General features: G+C 48.6%; 2 protein-coding genes across 2 annotated transcripts in view; both read right to left on the reverse strand.

Moving 5' to 3' along the window:
- LOC144326624 (uncharacterized) overlaps nt 1-15481 on the reverse strand; it is a 297359-nt gene that overhangs the window by 20950 nt on the left and 260928 nt on the right. The gene's annotated exons all lie outside the window — the stretch shown is intronic.
- The window catches only part of LOC114592610 (uncharacterized), a 36540-nt gene continuing 22092 nt past the window's right edge, over nt 1034-15481 (reverse strand). Inside the window, exon 3 of the mRNA XM_077923450.1 lies at nt 1034-7348. Coding sequence (XP_077779576.1) covers nt 6309-7348 — 1040 coding nt within the window. The 3' untranslated portion in view covers nt 1034-6308. The remainder of the gene's footprint in view (nt 7349-15481) is intronic.

Genomic DNA, 15481 nt, shown 5'->3' on the forward strand with positions numbered 1-15481 from the left:
GGGGGGGTCATCTGTGAAGCCAGAGATGGACCCAGCCCCTGGGGGTGGGAAGAGACATGGGGCTGCCTGAGAGAGAAGGGGCGCTTCCTTTCCTCTCCCCCCTCCTCCCCACAGGCTCTCCTGCGCCCAGAGACCCCCCTGGCCCGGCAGGGAGAGGGTGGGCTCCCCTTCCGCCATGAGAGGAGGGCAATGGGGTTGTGAGGGGGAGAGAGAGACCCCTTTCTGCTCCCCTCCCAAGAGGGTCCCCGTTGTGTCTCTGAGGGACAAGAGAGGAGGAGCCCCTCCCCCCGCTGCTCCTTCCCCTCAACGACTTTTCCCGCCTTTTCCCAACTTCCCGCCCTTCGAAATCGGAGCCTCGCCTCAGTTTCAGGCGCCGAGGAGGCAGATTCCCCGGGCTCCCTGTTTTCTTGGTGGATTTCTTCTCATTCGCCCTGATTTCTGCTCATATATCTGGCTTTTGGAGCTTCTCTAGAAAGAAGGCTGTATAAAAAGCCCCTCACCACTGCCTGCATCCCATACAGTATGTAAAAGTCTGATTTCTTCCCATTTGCTGTGTATAATTCTTCCTCCAGGACTGTTCTTCCTTCCTGCCAGTGTCACTTCCCAACTAATAATTCTTCCCTCACTGCCCTTAAATAGCTGCTTGGGGTCTAGTTTGGGGCCTGCATAAAGAACCTCCTCTCTCTTTTCCTTTTAGCGGTAGGTATAAATTCACGGCCAAAAGCCTTATTGATACACAATCTTCCATCCGATGCCTGCTTACTCGGAAGTAAGTCCTACTCTGCTCCCATGTGCGGAGCCAGCAGCTCAGGCAGTTCTGCTAGCAGGAGGCCAAAGGACCCAGAGTGGTTTGCAACCAGGTGGTTTCCAAATGCTGCCCTTTTTGATACGTTTCCATTTATTCTTTTGCGTGGGGACTGGCCAGATTGAACGCCCCCCCCCCATTCAAAAGAAAGACTAGCAAAAGATTTCAAAGGCAGAATTTCCAAAAGATGGCACTTTGTCCTGAATTTAAGACAAGTCAGTCGAAAAATCATGGGCTTTTTTGGCGTTTATTTGGGGCCTTGTCTAAAAAAAAAAAGCACTACAAATTTGGGTTGTCATGGTTTTTACTTTTTGAAATATGGCAACACTAATTATCCTGGGCTCTGCTTCTCAGGATCCCAAACATCCCAAACAGTCCATTGTATATAGCCAGGCACTACGTTACAGCCGTATCTGTTCCAATTCTACATACGGAGACTCTCACCTAAGAGACCTACAGCAAACCTTTTTACAACTAAAATACCCAGCAGATGAAGTTAGACAACAGATCAACAGAGCCAGACTGATACCCAGAGAGAACTTGCTGCAAGACAGACCCAAAAAAGAAAAGAACAGAACACCTCTAGTCATCACATACAGCTCCCAAGTTAAAACAGTACAACGCATCATCAGAGATCTACAACCTCTCCTGGACAATGACAGTTCTCTTTCTCAAGCTCTCAAGCTTTGCATAGAAATATAATGGTGTAACAGTGCACATAGTTAGACATAGGATATCATGTAAAATTAATATTTTGTTGCTCAGTTACTTGTGGCATTCTAGTACCTTGGAAGAAATATTTTCTCGATAGTGGCGTATGCTTTACATTTAGCAGGAAGATCCACTAATGACTGAAAAATGCTGTTTGCTTTGTCCCCGCCATTTTTTTGTGTTCTCAGGTGTCAAGGTAGCTCTTCTGTGGTCTCACACCAGCCTGGTGTCACAGTTTCCTTTAAAGGAAGCTTACTCGGGAGTAAATTTACCTGGCACAGAAGTAAGAAACCCCCCCCCCCCCCGAGACAGAATGAAACAAGGGGGGGGGGCATTTTCTGAGAAAAGAGGCCAGGAAGTCTTATAGAGACTGATATCAGGAGCCTTACAATAACTCTTCTGTCCAACCAAATCAAAGTTAAAACTGGACTCACATATTTTTCTTAGAAGGAACACCATAGGCATATGCTTGATGAAATACATACACTGCATTTTAGCTTGAGAGAGCAATTGTGCTCAACTAGGCTTTTGCAGCAGAAACATTAGGTTAACTTCACATTCCAAAATAGACTGGAACACAGGTGTACTCACAAACTCAAAAGTTACAACAAAACATCATTTACCACTAGACTTAAAATCACCCTCCTCACTTAAACTAGAGGAAGGAGGTGGGGTAATCCTCCTTTCAGAACACAAGTAGCATGTATACAGGATTTTACCACTTGGGAGGAAAACTCTCTTTTAGAGCTTTTCTCAAATAACAAACATTTGCACACTTCATTCTCCATTTTGTCTTGTTTAAGATTGATAAGGCCCAACATGGCTTCCTTAGATTTAAAATTTTTGAAGCAAGCTTGCAATTTAAAACTATGTGCATTTAAGAACAGTCTGTGGATGCCGAGGCCAATGTAAATACAAACCCTTGAAATATTTCTAAATCTTTGAGTACATCTCTTATTCATTTTTTAAAAAATTATTATTATTATTATTATTATTATTATTATTATTATTTAAGAGAAATTAAGATCTCTAATGCGTGGGCTCTCAGGCTGGGCTGTTATTATATCTACTACCTTCTGAGCACCATTAAGTTTACGGTTTCATGTTATAGCTTTAGGTTATAGTTTAACAACACAAATTTGATGTGTTCAGCTCTCCCTAAGGGTTCACACCCTGATTTTGTTGAAGGATCCCTGAGGTGGCCGCTGTGCCCTGGGTTCCAGGTGGTGGGCCTAAGCCACCCACCAAAAGTTACAACGGTCTCGTACTTTGTACTTGAAAGACCATTTTGCCCCTTTATTTTTATTTTTTTCTCAATTGGAGATGACAAGCTGGAGGGGCATATTAGAATCCTCTCTGGGGCAAAAAAGCTTCATGGAAGCTTTGTTGCCAGGAGGATTCCAGCTAGGGTGTTTAGTGAGCTCCCATTCTCTCATATGTTATTATTGGGCTTTTTTTCGTTAACGAAGTACGCTAAAGACAGAAAGAGTGGAAACACACACACAAGGGAGGAGGGGCAATGGAAAAGAAAGGGGGGACAGATAAAAGATCCTTTCAGTACTAAAAGTACCCTTGACTAACACAATTCCTACTTATCTATAAACCACGAATTAATTTCTGGAAATCTCAAACCTGAACCTGAAACTCAAACCATGGGTCCCTCTGCCCGGAATTCCTTTACCTCAGCGCTGTTTACAAGACTAATCCTATTTCCCCCTCTACCACCCACGACAGCCTCCTGCCTAGCCTTTGAGACTAAGTTTGGAGTCCCCTACTGAACGCCTGCGCAATGCAGTGCCAGATCGGGGTCCGAGAAAACAACCAAGGTTTGAAAGGAAGCAAATGACCTTGCATTAAAATACTTTTGAAAAGACGCCACTGGACGACTCCAAGGGAAGGACGTCAGAGAAACAGTAAAAGAGCCACGCTTTCCCGGACTCAATTCCAAGACGCAAAACAGGGGAGAAAAGGAGAGAGATTAAGACGTTCCTAGACGACTCCGAGAGGTAACGTCGGAAAACAGTAAAAGTACCACGATTTTCCCGGTCACACACCGAAAAAAGAAAATCGGGGGAGAAAAGGGAAAGTTTTAGATGTCCCTAGACGACTCCGAGAGGTAACGTCAGACAGAAAAGTTCCGCGATTTCCCTGGCCACTTTCCGAAGGGGAAAATCAGGGGAGAAAAGGAGAGAGCTTAAAAACGTTCCCGGCCGACTCCGAAGGATAACGTCAGAAATGAAAGAAGGAAAGTCTGGCTGTCGTGGGGACGTTACTTTTCCACCCCCCTCCCAATGTATTTACTTCAAACCATACTCACGTTCGAAGATGTCCCCCGTGGATCCCGGGATCCTTTCTCCTTAGCTGGCTTGACCTTGCCTTTGCTTCCCCTGGTTGGGCTTTTGGTGACGGTTGATTACCGCCCGCAAAGAGGAGGCAGGGAGAGGAAGAAGGATCCCTGGGCTAAGGTTGCCCAGTGGCGCCCGATCCCCTCTATCTCCCCCCTCACCTTCACAGGAGAACCAAGTGTCCCTGAGCATGGTCGTCAAACTTTTACCAGAAAAATCTGAGGGCTCCCTTGGACAAAAAGTAAAGACACCAACCAGAGTAAATTGAAGCAAATCAGCAGCCTGTAGGCTTGGTCTTTATTGAAGAAAGACTGTCACGACAGGGTGTTCCCCTCACCTGCAGGTGAGAGGAAAGACCCAGAAAAATAGTGTGCAAGGTCTTATAAAAACTTTTGAAAATTTCCCTCCTCTAGGTCAAGCCCACCCCCAGAAACATCATGCATACATTACAGAAAGGAGGGGTTGAGGGAGGAGTTGGTGGTAACCTGAGTGTCTTGTCACCTGGCTGGTTCCTCCTTTCCCCCCTCCCCATGAATCACTTCCAGGAGACAAAGGGGAGTTTGCAGTTTCCTGCTCCCAGAGGGAAGATCTTATCATTGTCCTTTGTTTCAGTCCATGCTGAATCCACTCCCATATGCAAGTTCTTTGTGATCTTGATTGTCTTCTGTCTGGGATCATCAGGGTTGGCATAACAACTGGGCAGGGCTATAGATGTGCTGAGACAGTGAAGTTTGTACAAACAGAATGATTGGGGTGGGGGGGTTCCTGCTACAGGGTGAATTTAATGGAGTAGTATCACTGGACTATGACAGAACACTGAGGGACAGTATCTCAAAAGAAGGCAAAATACCAAATACTCTTTTGATATGGTTACAACAATGGATCTACTAGATCAGGGGTCAGCAGACTTTTTCAGCAGGGGGCCAGTCCACTGTCCCTCAGACCTTGTTGGGGGCCGGACTATATTTCGGGGGGAATTGAGCAATTTTGTTGTTGTTTTTTCCAAAAAAAAAATTTTAGTTTTTACAATATCAACGACAAACAAAAACCAAACAAAACATAACAAACATAAATCATAACCTTATTGAAAAATAACAGTTATTTACTTTGTAAAACCCACAAGCGGCAGCTGCAGCCGTTGCAACAAACCGCCTGAACGCCATGGAGGAAAGGAGGAGGGAGGGGGTAACGAAGCAAGCGCGTGAGGAAGCGGCGCGGAGAAGTCTCCACTGTCCCGGGGGCTTTTAAAATGCTGGGGGTCGGCAGCGAAGGCTTCGCTGCCGCCCGCCAGCATTTTAAGATTGCCCGGGACAGCGGAGAAGTCTCTGCTGTCCCGGGAAGGCAGGCGGGGTGGGGAGCAAAGACGTTCGCCCCCCGCCGGACTTCAGAAGAGGTCCAGGACCTCTTCTGAAGGCCGGCGGTGGGCGAAAGTCTTTGCTTCCCCCCGCCTGCATTTTAAAAGAGGTCCCCGGAGATTTCCCTATGGGCTTTCTTCTTGCGAAGCAAGCCCATAGGGAAATTCGTCTGGCGAAGCACCTCGAAAAACGGAAAACCCTTTCGTCTTGCGAGTTTTCCGTCTTGCGAGGCATTTGTCTTGCGAGGTACCACTGTAAATGATACCAATAATAAATAATACAAGCTTCTTTAACAAATGGCAAAGATATATTTCATGATTACTCTGGCAGGGGGGAAACACCAAGAACAAAGTATAAAATTTGATAGATACTAAAAATAGAGGTGGCTACGCATTGCTAGAATTTCTACTATGAAGCAGCCTCTTTGTGTTGGTTAAAAGAATGGATATTGTTGGACAACACACAATTGCTGGATACCCAGTGGAATCTTGGTTGTTGAACGCTTCGGAAGTTGAACGTTTGGGGCTTTCAAACGCCAACAACCGGGAAGTGAACCAGGAAGCAATTTGTAAATAAAATTATATACAGTGGTACCTCAGGTTAAGTACTTATTTCGTTCCGGAGGTTCGTTCTTAACCTGAAACTGTTCTTAACCTGAAGCACCACTTTAGCTAATGGGGCCTCCTGCTGCCGCTGCACCGCCGGAGTACAATTTCTTTTCTCATCCTGAAGCAAAGTTCTTAGCCTGAAGCACTATTTCTGGGTTAGTGGAGTCTTTAACCTGAAGCGTATGTAACCTGAAGCATACGTAACCCGAAGTACCACTGTATTAATAAAATTGTCTATATATAAAGCAATTGAAACACTTCCCACACTGCTTCCATTCAATCCATTTATGATTTTCTGTTTGTGGATTGTAGGGTTTCAACTCTTAAAGCTTTTCCTCCTTGCGAGTCCATTGATGTTTTCTAAGAACATCAGGAATGAAGCTCTGTGTACGCTCCATATACGTAAGTGGTTTTCCCTTTTTGAGTTCGCTGATGTTTGCTAAGGTTTCCACTTCTATTGAAGCTCTTTCCACACTCCATACAATTATTTGCTTGTCCCCGAGTGAGTCTGTTGATGTCTTCTAACATTTCCAACATTGGTGAAGCCCTTTCCACACTCCTTACATTTAAATGGTTTCTCCCCTGTGTGAGTCCATTGATGTTGTCTAAGTGTTCCACTGTGATTGAAGCTCTTGCCGCACTCGGTGCATTTAAATGGTTTCTCCCCAGTGTGAATTTGGTGATGTAAATTCAGGTTTCCACTCCGACTGAAGCTCTTTCCACATTCCATGCATTTAAATGGTTTCTCCCCTGAGTGAGTCCATTGATGTCTTCTTACTGCTCCACTACAAGTGAAGCTCTTTCCACACTCCATGCACTTAAAAGGTTTCTCCCCTGTGTGAGTCCGTTGATGTTTTCTTACTGCTCCACTACAACTGAAGCTCTTTCCACAATCCATACATTTATATGGTTTTTCCCCTGTGTGAGTTCGATGATGGATTCTAAGTTTTCTACTCTCAGTGAAGCTCTTATCACACAGCATACATTCAAATGGTTTTTCCCCAGTGTGAGTTTTATTATGACTATTCAGTCTTCCATTCGTACTGAAACTCTTTCCACACTCCAAACATTTAAATGGTTTCTCCCCTGTGTGAATCCGTTGATGGATTATAAGGCTTCTCCTCTGACTGAAGCTCTTTACACATTCCATGCATTTGAATGGTTTCTCGCCCGTGTGTGTCTGTTGATGTTTTCTAAATGATCCACCATCGGTGAAGCTCTTTCCACACTCCATACATTTATATGGTTTTTCCCCTGTGTGGGTTCGTTGATGGTTTCTAATGTGTCCAATCTGACTGAAGCTCTTTCCACACTCGTAACATTTATATGGTTTCACCCCCGTGTGAGTCCGTTGATGGATTCTAAGGCTTCCCTTCTGACTGAAGCTCTTTCCACACTCCTTACATTTATATGGTTTCTCCCCCGTGTGAGTGTGTTTATGTATACGAAGGTTTGAACTCCAACCAAAGCTTTTTCCACACTCCATGCATTTAAATGGTTTCTCTCCTGTGTGAGTCTGTTGATGTTTTCCAAGTGTTCCACTGTCAATGAAACTCTTCCCACACTCCATACTTTCAAATTGTTTCTCCTCTCTCTTTTCACATTCCATGAATTTATATGGTTTCTTTGTTATTCCCATTGGACATGGCCCTCCAGAATTTTGACTGCCTTCTCCATTGCCTTCTTTCAACAGGGAGGAGCGGGGGGAAAGGAAACCTAGGAAGAGAACAAAGGAATATTACACACATCAATTACCAGCTCTTATTTTAACACCTTGTACAATCTCTCCTGTCCTCCATATGTTCCAAGTTTTTAGCATAGGCAAATGAAATAATGTGCCGTATTTTTCGCTCCATAGGGCGCACCTGACCATAGGGCGCACCTAGTTTTTAGAGGAGGAAAATACGGAAAAAAATATTCTGAATCAAATGTTGCACTAAACTATTTAAAGCAGCAAAGCGGGTGGCACCTGTCCGCTTTGGTGCTTTAAATCGAGCCTCAGAGGAGGGTAGGAAGGGGAACCATGGCTTATCTAAGCCCAGTTAATAATGCTGAGCCTGACCTATGGCCATCGAGATTAGCCTGGCCGTCTCAGTGGAAATCTGGGGAGGCTGAGGTGGACTTTCCAGTGGTCAAAGTGTGGTTGTGTCTTCCTGCCCGGCATCTATTTCCTGCCCTCTTTCCCCCCTGCACCCTGCTTCGAGGGAAGGAAGCGGAGCCATGGATCCTCTGCTCGCAACTGCAGTGGATTCCCTCCACTTTGAAGCAGGAAAGTGGGAGAGGAGCTGCTTACACGAGTGTAAGCTGCTCCCCTCCCACTTTCCTGCTTCAAAGCAGTCACGGAGGAGGGAATCCTCTGCAGCCGCCAGCAGCGGAGGATCCATGGTCCCCTTCCTTCCCTCCTCCTCCGTAGTTGCTCTGAAGCAGGAAAGCGGGAGAGGAGCTGCTTACACGAGTGTAAGCTGCTCCCCTCCCACTTTCCTGCTTCAAAGCAGTCACGGAGGAGGGAATCCACTGCAGCCGCCAGCAGCGGAGGATCCATGGTCCCCTTCCTTCCCTCCTCCGTAGTAGCTCTGAAGCAGGAAACCGGGAGAGGGGCAGCTTACACGAGGAGGGAGAAGGGACTATGCGGCCAGTCACTCCCTTCTCCCTCCTGGGGAAAAGGCCGCAAGAGCGCACGGAGCTTGTGTGCGGCTCTTGGGGGCTTTTCCCGCCTGCCTCCCCCCTGCATTCACTCCATAGGACGCACTCACATTTTCCCTTGGTTTTTAGGAGGGAAAAAGTGCATCCTATGATGCGAAAAATACGGTAAAATAATGGTCATGCATCATCAGCCTTTCATAACCCTTAATTATTATTAATGAACCAGCATTATCTTAGAATACATTTGAACTGTGGGCTTTACGTTTTATAAAAAGTGGTTTCTCACAGGAACGGGAGCTGCTCTATGTTCCATGAACCTGGCCAAGATTAATCAGCATCCTAAGTTCATCATGAAGTTCTTCATCCTCTGCACTATAATCCTCCACCCCTTGGGCCACATTTTGTCCCCTTCGACCTCTAGATCTTTATTCATCACCTGCACAGTCCCTTTGGCCTCAAGACGTCCATACTGACCATTTTGGGAGACCCATATATAAGTCTAGTGACAAGGCTTGGTGCTTGTGGTCGGTTGAAGGAGCGCTCAGTTGGAGAATATTCTTGGGGTTGGACCTCCATCTCTCAGTCTTGCATTCTTGAATGGAGAGAGCTGGAGATGCAGAAGGAAAACAGCTGGAGCCTGACTGCTGGGAAGGCCAGATTGAGACACCCACGCCAGTTATGATTTATAATAATTATATGCCGCCGGGTCTCACACCCGCCTCCTGACACTGGCTTATCTTAGCGGAGATTCCCTGTCCAGGCCTCTCTCACTGTTCTTCCTCCTTTGCCCTGGGTGGCCAAGGGCTTCTGGATATTCTAGCTCTGCTCCAACTGGGAATTATTTATTAAATTGTTATACCTCTCTTCATTTGAAGATCAGAATATAAAAATATGTGTGACACTGAAAAAGGTGAGTATTAAAGGTGAATAATACCCATTGTGGGAAAGAAAAGAAAGAAGATGAAACCAGTGGTGTATCCTCCTGAATGTAATATAACAACAACAACAACAACAATAATAATAATAATAAAAAGTGTAAAGAAGAGACCAGTCTTCAAATCAGTTTCATATTCCCTGGCTGTATTTCTCAGCCATGATTGTGACTCAGAATCTTAGCCACACTTTATTCTAGAATATCAACTGGATCTCTTTGTAATAGGAGCCAGACATCCCTGGGATTTCATCCAGACATTCCTTTAGTGTGGGCAGCAGCAGCAGCGGAGAAAGGAAGGAATTAACATTGGGGGCAAACCATTTCCTTCTGAAGGTCTTCCCCAGCGGCCAGCAGGGTTGATAAACTGCTCAGTGGGGACACCTTGGCTTTATAGTGTTAGGGTCTGGATACCAATCACAATCCCTTGGCAATGTCTCAAGAACCCTTAAGATCCAGTTCCACCAACTCCCAAGTAACACTGAGCCCTAGAGGAACCTTCTGTGCTGAGTTGAGGCATCTCTGGCCCTCCAGATGTGGTTGGACTCAAAAGTACCACCTGCCCAAGCAAGGATGGCCCATGGCCAGGGAGGATGGGAGCCTTATCTGGTGGGACACACTTTCTCCATCTTCCCCCTCCTCTGAAAACGCTTTCATTTCTCCTTTCTCCGTGATCTCCAACATCTTCCTGATACAGTCCCACCAACTGCACACATTCCCAAATCATCTTGCACCACTGACTTCCCAAGGCGGCTGCATCGTGTCTGGGACACTGGCAATGGAACAGCACCTTCCACTGGACGAGAGGATAGAGGGTTAAATCAGGGCTGGCCAAATGGGACTCAGCTCCGTCCCCTCCTTGCCCCTCCCTGCATCTGCTGCCTGAGGGGGCTGCCTCAGTTTCCCTAGTGGGGGAGCAGGCCCCGAGAACAGCCTTCTCTCTTCCCCCAAAATACAGGAAACACGACGAAGAAGGCCTTGGAGTGTCACCGTGGAACATAACAACAACAACAACAACTGGTTGTAAGTCCCTTTGGGCTGCCCTGGGCAAGAGAAAGCAACTAATAGATTCAATAAATAAATAAAAATAACAATTGTAGTAATAATTACACAGGCTGGGGTGGGGGAAAACTCCACCCATTTCCATAACAATCTTAAATCCCACAGATTTAAGAGAACTGATATAGTGGGAATACTGGAAACCTGGCTGAAGGGAGAGGAGGAGTTGGGCCCAGGTGTCTCTGGGGGGGGAGACCTTTAGATGCTTCTGCACAGAAACACAGACATGTGGGAGAGACTGGAGTTGCCCAGAGAGAAGCCTCAAAGGGGGGGAATAATAAAGGGGGCTTCCTCCCTTTCCTCTTTCCCCCCATGCGTGGACTCGCTCTAACAGCCCCCAGCGCCCCCTGCAGCTCCTGATCTGGGACCTAAGGCAGGGCAAGGACTGAGCTACAGGGGAGGAGAGGGTGGCTGGATCGGGGCTCCTGCTCAGGGATCTCTCCCTGGTCTACTCGGAGTCCTGGCAGATTCCTGGGCAGGAGGGAGAAGTCAAGGCAGGCGGCCCCCCAGTCCCTCTCTCTTTCTCCAAGATGGCTTCGATCCCTCCCCAGGGATGCTCCCTTTCTCCCTCCGCCCCCCAACTTCCTCCTCCCTCCGCCCCCGGGTCCCCTTTCCCCAAAGGCCCCCCTGGCCGGCTCAGCCTTCCTGCCAAATCTCTCCCCATCCCAGGAGGGAGACGGGGGGGGGGTCCTCCATCCAGGCCTCTCTCGCCCCCATTGACCCTTCTCCCCCCAAAGGGGACCCACCAAGCCGGGATGGCGGCGCCCCAGGGATTCCTGCCGGGGGGAAGCCGGAACTGGGGCCTGGGTTCAAGTCCCAGCCCTGGGGGGGGGGGCTCCCATTTCCTTCCGGGGGGGGCGGCTGAGCATCTCCTGCCTCTCAAGCGGATGGGGCGCTGCAAAGTCCTCTCCCCGCTCCTTCCCCGCAAGACAAAGGGGGTCTCCAAGGAGGCGCCCTCTCGGGGGGAGGGGCTCCTTTCTCCCCCCAGCGCCTAAACCAGCCCCTCCCCCGCTCGCCGGATCCCCAGATCCGCCCCAGATTTCACCCCCCCGCCCCAAATCCTGCCCCCCCTTCCCAGCTGCCCTGTTTGCAGATTCAGGGGGAGGAAAAGCGCCTCCTCCCCCCCCCCATATATAGATATATTTCGCACCTCTTTCCCCTCCTCCTCCTCCGCAGAGCTGCTCCTCTTCCGGGAAGGTGGATCAGGCCCCTCCCCTCCCCCCTTGGCCCCCTCCCTCCCTGCCTCTCTAGGAAGCGGAGCTCACTGACCCGGGGGGGGATGAGTGGCCCCTCCCTCCCCGACGACACCAATTCTCCTCCTCCCAAAGCAGCTCCGTTTTCCTGATTCTCTCCTGAGAAAGTCCCGGGATCGATCCCCGGAGGCGGCAGGGAAGGAGACCCCCCCCACACCTGGGAAAAAGTCCTCCGGGGCAGGAAGGGGACATCCCCCCTTCATCTCTTTTAATCCCTTGCCGGGAGAGGGGGGGGTCCGGTCAGTTTCACCCCCATTTCCCGACGGGGGGAGGCAGGGCCGGGGCGCAGGGGGTCCCCGTTACAGCAGCCCTGCAAAGTAGACCGGAGTTGCTGCGCCCTTTTGGGACTCGGAGCAGTAAGTTACGACAACCCTAAATGCTGTTCTCCCTTGCGGGTCTGGGTAAAAGGCGGGTCTACACGGATCCTCATGGATCCTCCACTTTTTTATAAATAACTCCAACAAATGCAGTGTCAAATCACACCCGAAAGCACGCCTACAAACTGGACGATAAAAAACGTGGATCCAATACTTTGCCGCGCCGCAGCGCCACAAAAGCATGGATCTGAGGCACGGATCCTCATGAATTCATATGATTTTTATATTGAAACAAAATTTAAAAACCATGATACTGTAGACCACATCTTAGTCTGTAGGCGGAAACAAAAAAATCACGCATCCACTATATCGTGGTGCCGCAATGGCGCAAAAACATGGTTAAAAAACACGGATCCTCATGAATCCTCATGATTTTTGCACAAGACCAGCCCAAAGTCACTGTCAGATCAAACACCATGGCCAGGGGCACAGCCTGCACCACAGAAATCACGGATCCACGGCTTCCTGGCCATACCGTGGCCCAAAAACATGGTTTTGAAGCACGGATCTTCATGGATCCTCAGGCTTTTTGCATTGGGCCACCCTAAACTCACTGTCAAATCACACATCATGTCCAGGGGCACAGCCTGCACCACAAAAATCATGAGTTGCACTACAAAAATCACAAAAATGCCCTTACCTGCACTGTTAATTGTAGGAATGAAAATCACAGCAGACGAGCAGCAGGTGTGATGAGAGGCGTCTGGCAGGGGAAGCCCTGGGAGCTCTCCTTTATTGAATATTACAAACATTGCCACAGGTGTGCTTGTGGCTGATTGGTTGATACAAACACAAAGAAACTTGTTGCTGATTGGTTAAAATAAGCATAAGGCGGGAATTACATGTGAGAGGTGGGAATTACATGTGAACATTAATCATCGATAGATTAAAGGCTGGGAAACGAGGTTGGAACCAGACAGGCATGAAACCTCCTAATTAAATTCTAACTAAAGATTGATACAGCATAAACCAATTACTAATGATTGATCATAACATGAAAGAATACAATAATCAAGTTCTGTAGATGTGGTCAGCTAGGCATAAAGAACAGGTCATCATGAACTTAAGGTGAACTGAGCAAGGAAGAAATGTCTTGTTGTTTGGAACAGGTCTGTACAGTGTGTGCAGAAGCAGGGAAAAGATTATAAGCACGACTTATAAGCTCCGTTTTCCTGATTCTCTCCTGAGAAAGTCCCGGGTTCGATCCCCGGAGGCGGCAGGGAAGGAGACCCCCCCCCACCTGGGAAAAAGTCCTCCGGGGCAGGAAGGGGACATCTCCCCTTCATCTCTTTCAATCCCTTGCCGATGTTACATAATTTTTTAGAATGATTGGGGGGGTTGCCCCTCCAGCAGGCAGTGTCCCCCCCTTCATTCACACACGCAGTGTCTCCTCAAAGCCCCATATGACGCCCCGACACCACAAACTGTCCACCGTTGTTCTGTTGGGGAAGGAAATGGCGACCAAGGGGGGAGCTCGGGCCATGAGCGGGAGGCCAGGTATTCAGCAGCCCCTCTGCCTGAGTGATAATCTCTGGCATCCTGACACGGGTTTGGGGCCTGGAACAGTAACTTAAAGTGAAGGTCAAGGGACCCCTGACCATTAGGTCCAGTCGCGGATGACTCTGGGGTTGCGGCGCTCATCTCGCTTTAAAGGCCGAGGGAGCCGGCATACAGCTTCCAGGTCATGTGGACAGCAGGACTAAGCCACTTCTGGTGAAACCAGAGCAGCGCACGGAAACACCGTTTACCTTCCCGCTGGACTTTGCACTTTGACATGCAACAACCCTAAAGGGTAGTCCAGTGTCGTCATTCTGGGGGCCTTTTTAAAATAGGGGCTGGTGTTTGAACTTGAGTTTTGCTAATGGGGGGAGCAACTCATTGGCAGAGCAGTTGTCCCCCCCATTCAGCTCCCCGCTATGAGGCGAGACCGCCTCCTGACTCGCAATGCAGGTCAGGCAGCGGTGCCAGTTCTGCTTCCCAGGGAAAGACCGGCAGGTCTGGCTCCCCTGCAACACGTCCCCCCATTTCCCCCAGGGGGACATTGGCAGTGGGGAGACAGAGAGAGAGACGTGGCCTTTTGGAGAGTCGTCTCCATCCTGGTTTCCCTCTGTTATTCTCTCTGACCGATGGAGAACCTACAAAGGACTCTAGAAGGGCATAAGGGAATAAGGGCAGATTTTAGTTTATTGCACTTGGCTTCTCCCTCCTGGCAAGGAATCTGCTACTCCTCCAAGTTCTTCGACAGAGGGGTCCCTGGAAAGGGGGGTCCACTTCCCCCACCCCCTCCATGGTTCAGCCCAGCTGTTGCCTCAGAGATGCAGGACGCTGCATTATACCAAATGAAACCATTGGTCCACCTGGGAGAGGAGAGGTTCCTTCTCTCAGGCTTCCGGTTTTAGCTCTTCTTTCCGCTGCGTGGCTGATCGAAGCTGACGATGATGTACAGGAAGCCAGAAATAGGGGTGAAGGATGCTATAGGAGTGCATTCAGGGTTTATATACAGGTAAAAGGTACAGGACCCCTGGGCAGTTAAGTCCAGCTGAATTCGACTATGGCGTGTGGTGCTTATCTCCGCTTTCAGGCCGAGGGAGCAAGGCAGCTTTCCAGCTCATGTGGACAACTTCTCATGAGCTGATATTGCTATATAAATTCCAGAAGAACTACACAAAATCTACAAGGAGACTCACAGGATAATGGTGGTGTGAGCTTTCCTTGTCCAGAGTCCATATCCTCAGCCTGCAACCCACAAAACCTTAGGCACTAATACAGTGGTGCCTCGCAAGACAAAAAAATCCGTTCCGCGATTCTCTTCGTCTAGCGGTTTTTTCGTCTTGCGAAGCAACCCCATTAGCGGCTTAGCGCTATTAGCGGCTTAGCGGCTTAGCGGCTATTAAAGGCTTAGCGGCTGAGCTGCTAAAAGGCTATTAGCGGCTTAGAAAAAGGGGAGGAAAGCGGGGGGGAAATGGCAAGACTCGCAAGACATTTTCGTCCATAGGGAAATTCGTCTCGCGAAGCAACTCAAAAACGGAAAACCCTTTCGTCTAGTGGGTTTTCCGTCTTGCGAGGCATTCGTCTTGCGGGGCACCACTGTACATTTATTGGCCTTTAAAGGCCCACCAGATCCTTTGTTGTCTTTGCTTCAAAAGATGAATATTTTTGAAAACTTTTACAGTGACATATGATGTAAATAAGGGACGCGGGTGGCGCTGTGGGTTAAACCACACAGCCTAGGGACTTGCCGATCAGAAGGTCGGCGGTTCGAATCCCCACGACGGGGTGAGCTCCTGTTGCTCGGTCCCTGCTCCTGCCAACCTAGCAGTTTGAAAGCCCGTCAAAGTGCAAGTAGATAAAGAGGTACCACTCCGGCGGGAAGGTAAACGGCGTTTCCCTGTGC

The sequence above is a fragment of the Podarcis muralis genome, chromosome 2 (genome assembly GCF_964188315.1).
Source record: "Podarcis muralis chromosome 2, rPodMur119.hap1.1, whole genome shotgun sequence".
Lineage (NCBI taxonomy): Eukaryota > Metazoa > Chordata > Lepidosauria > Squamata > Lacertidae > Podarcis > Podarcis muralis.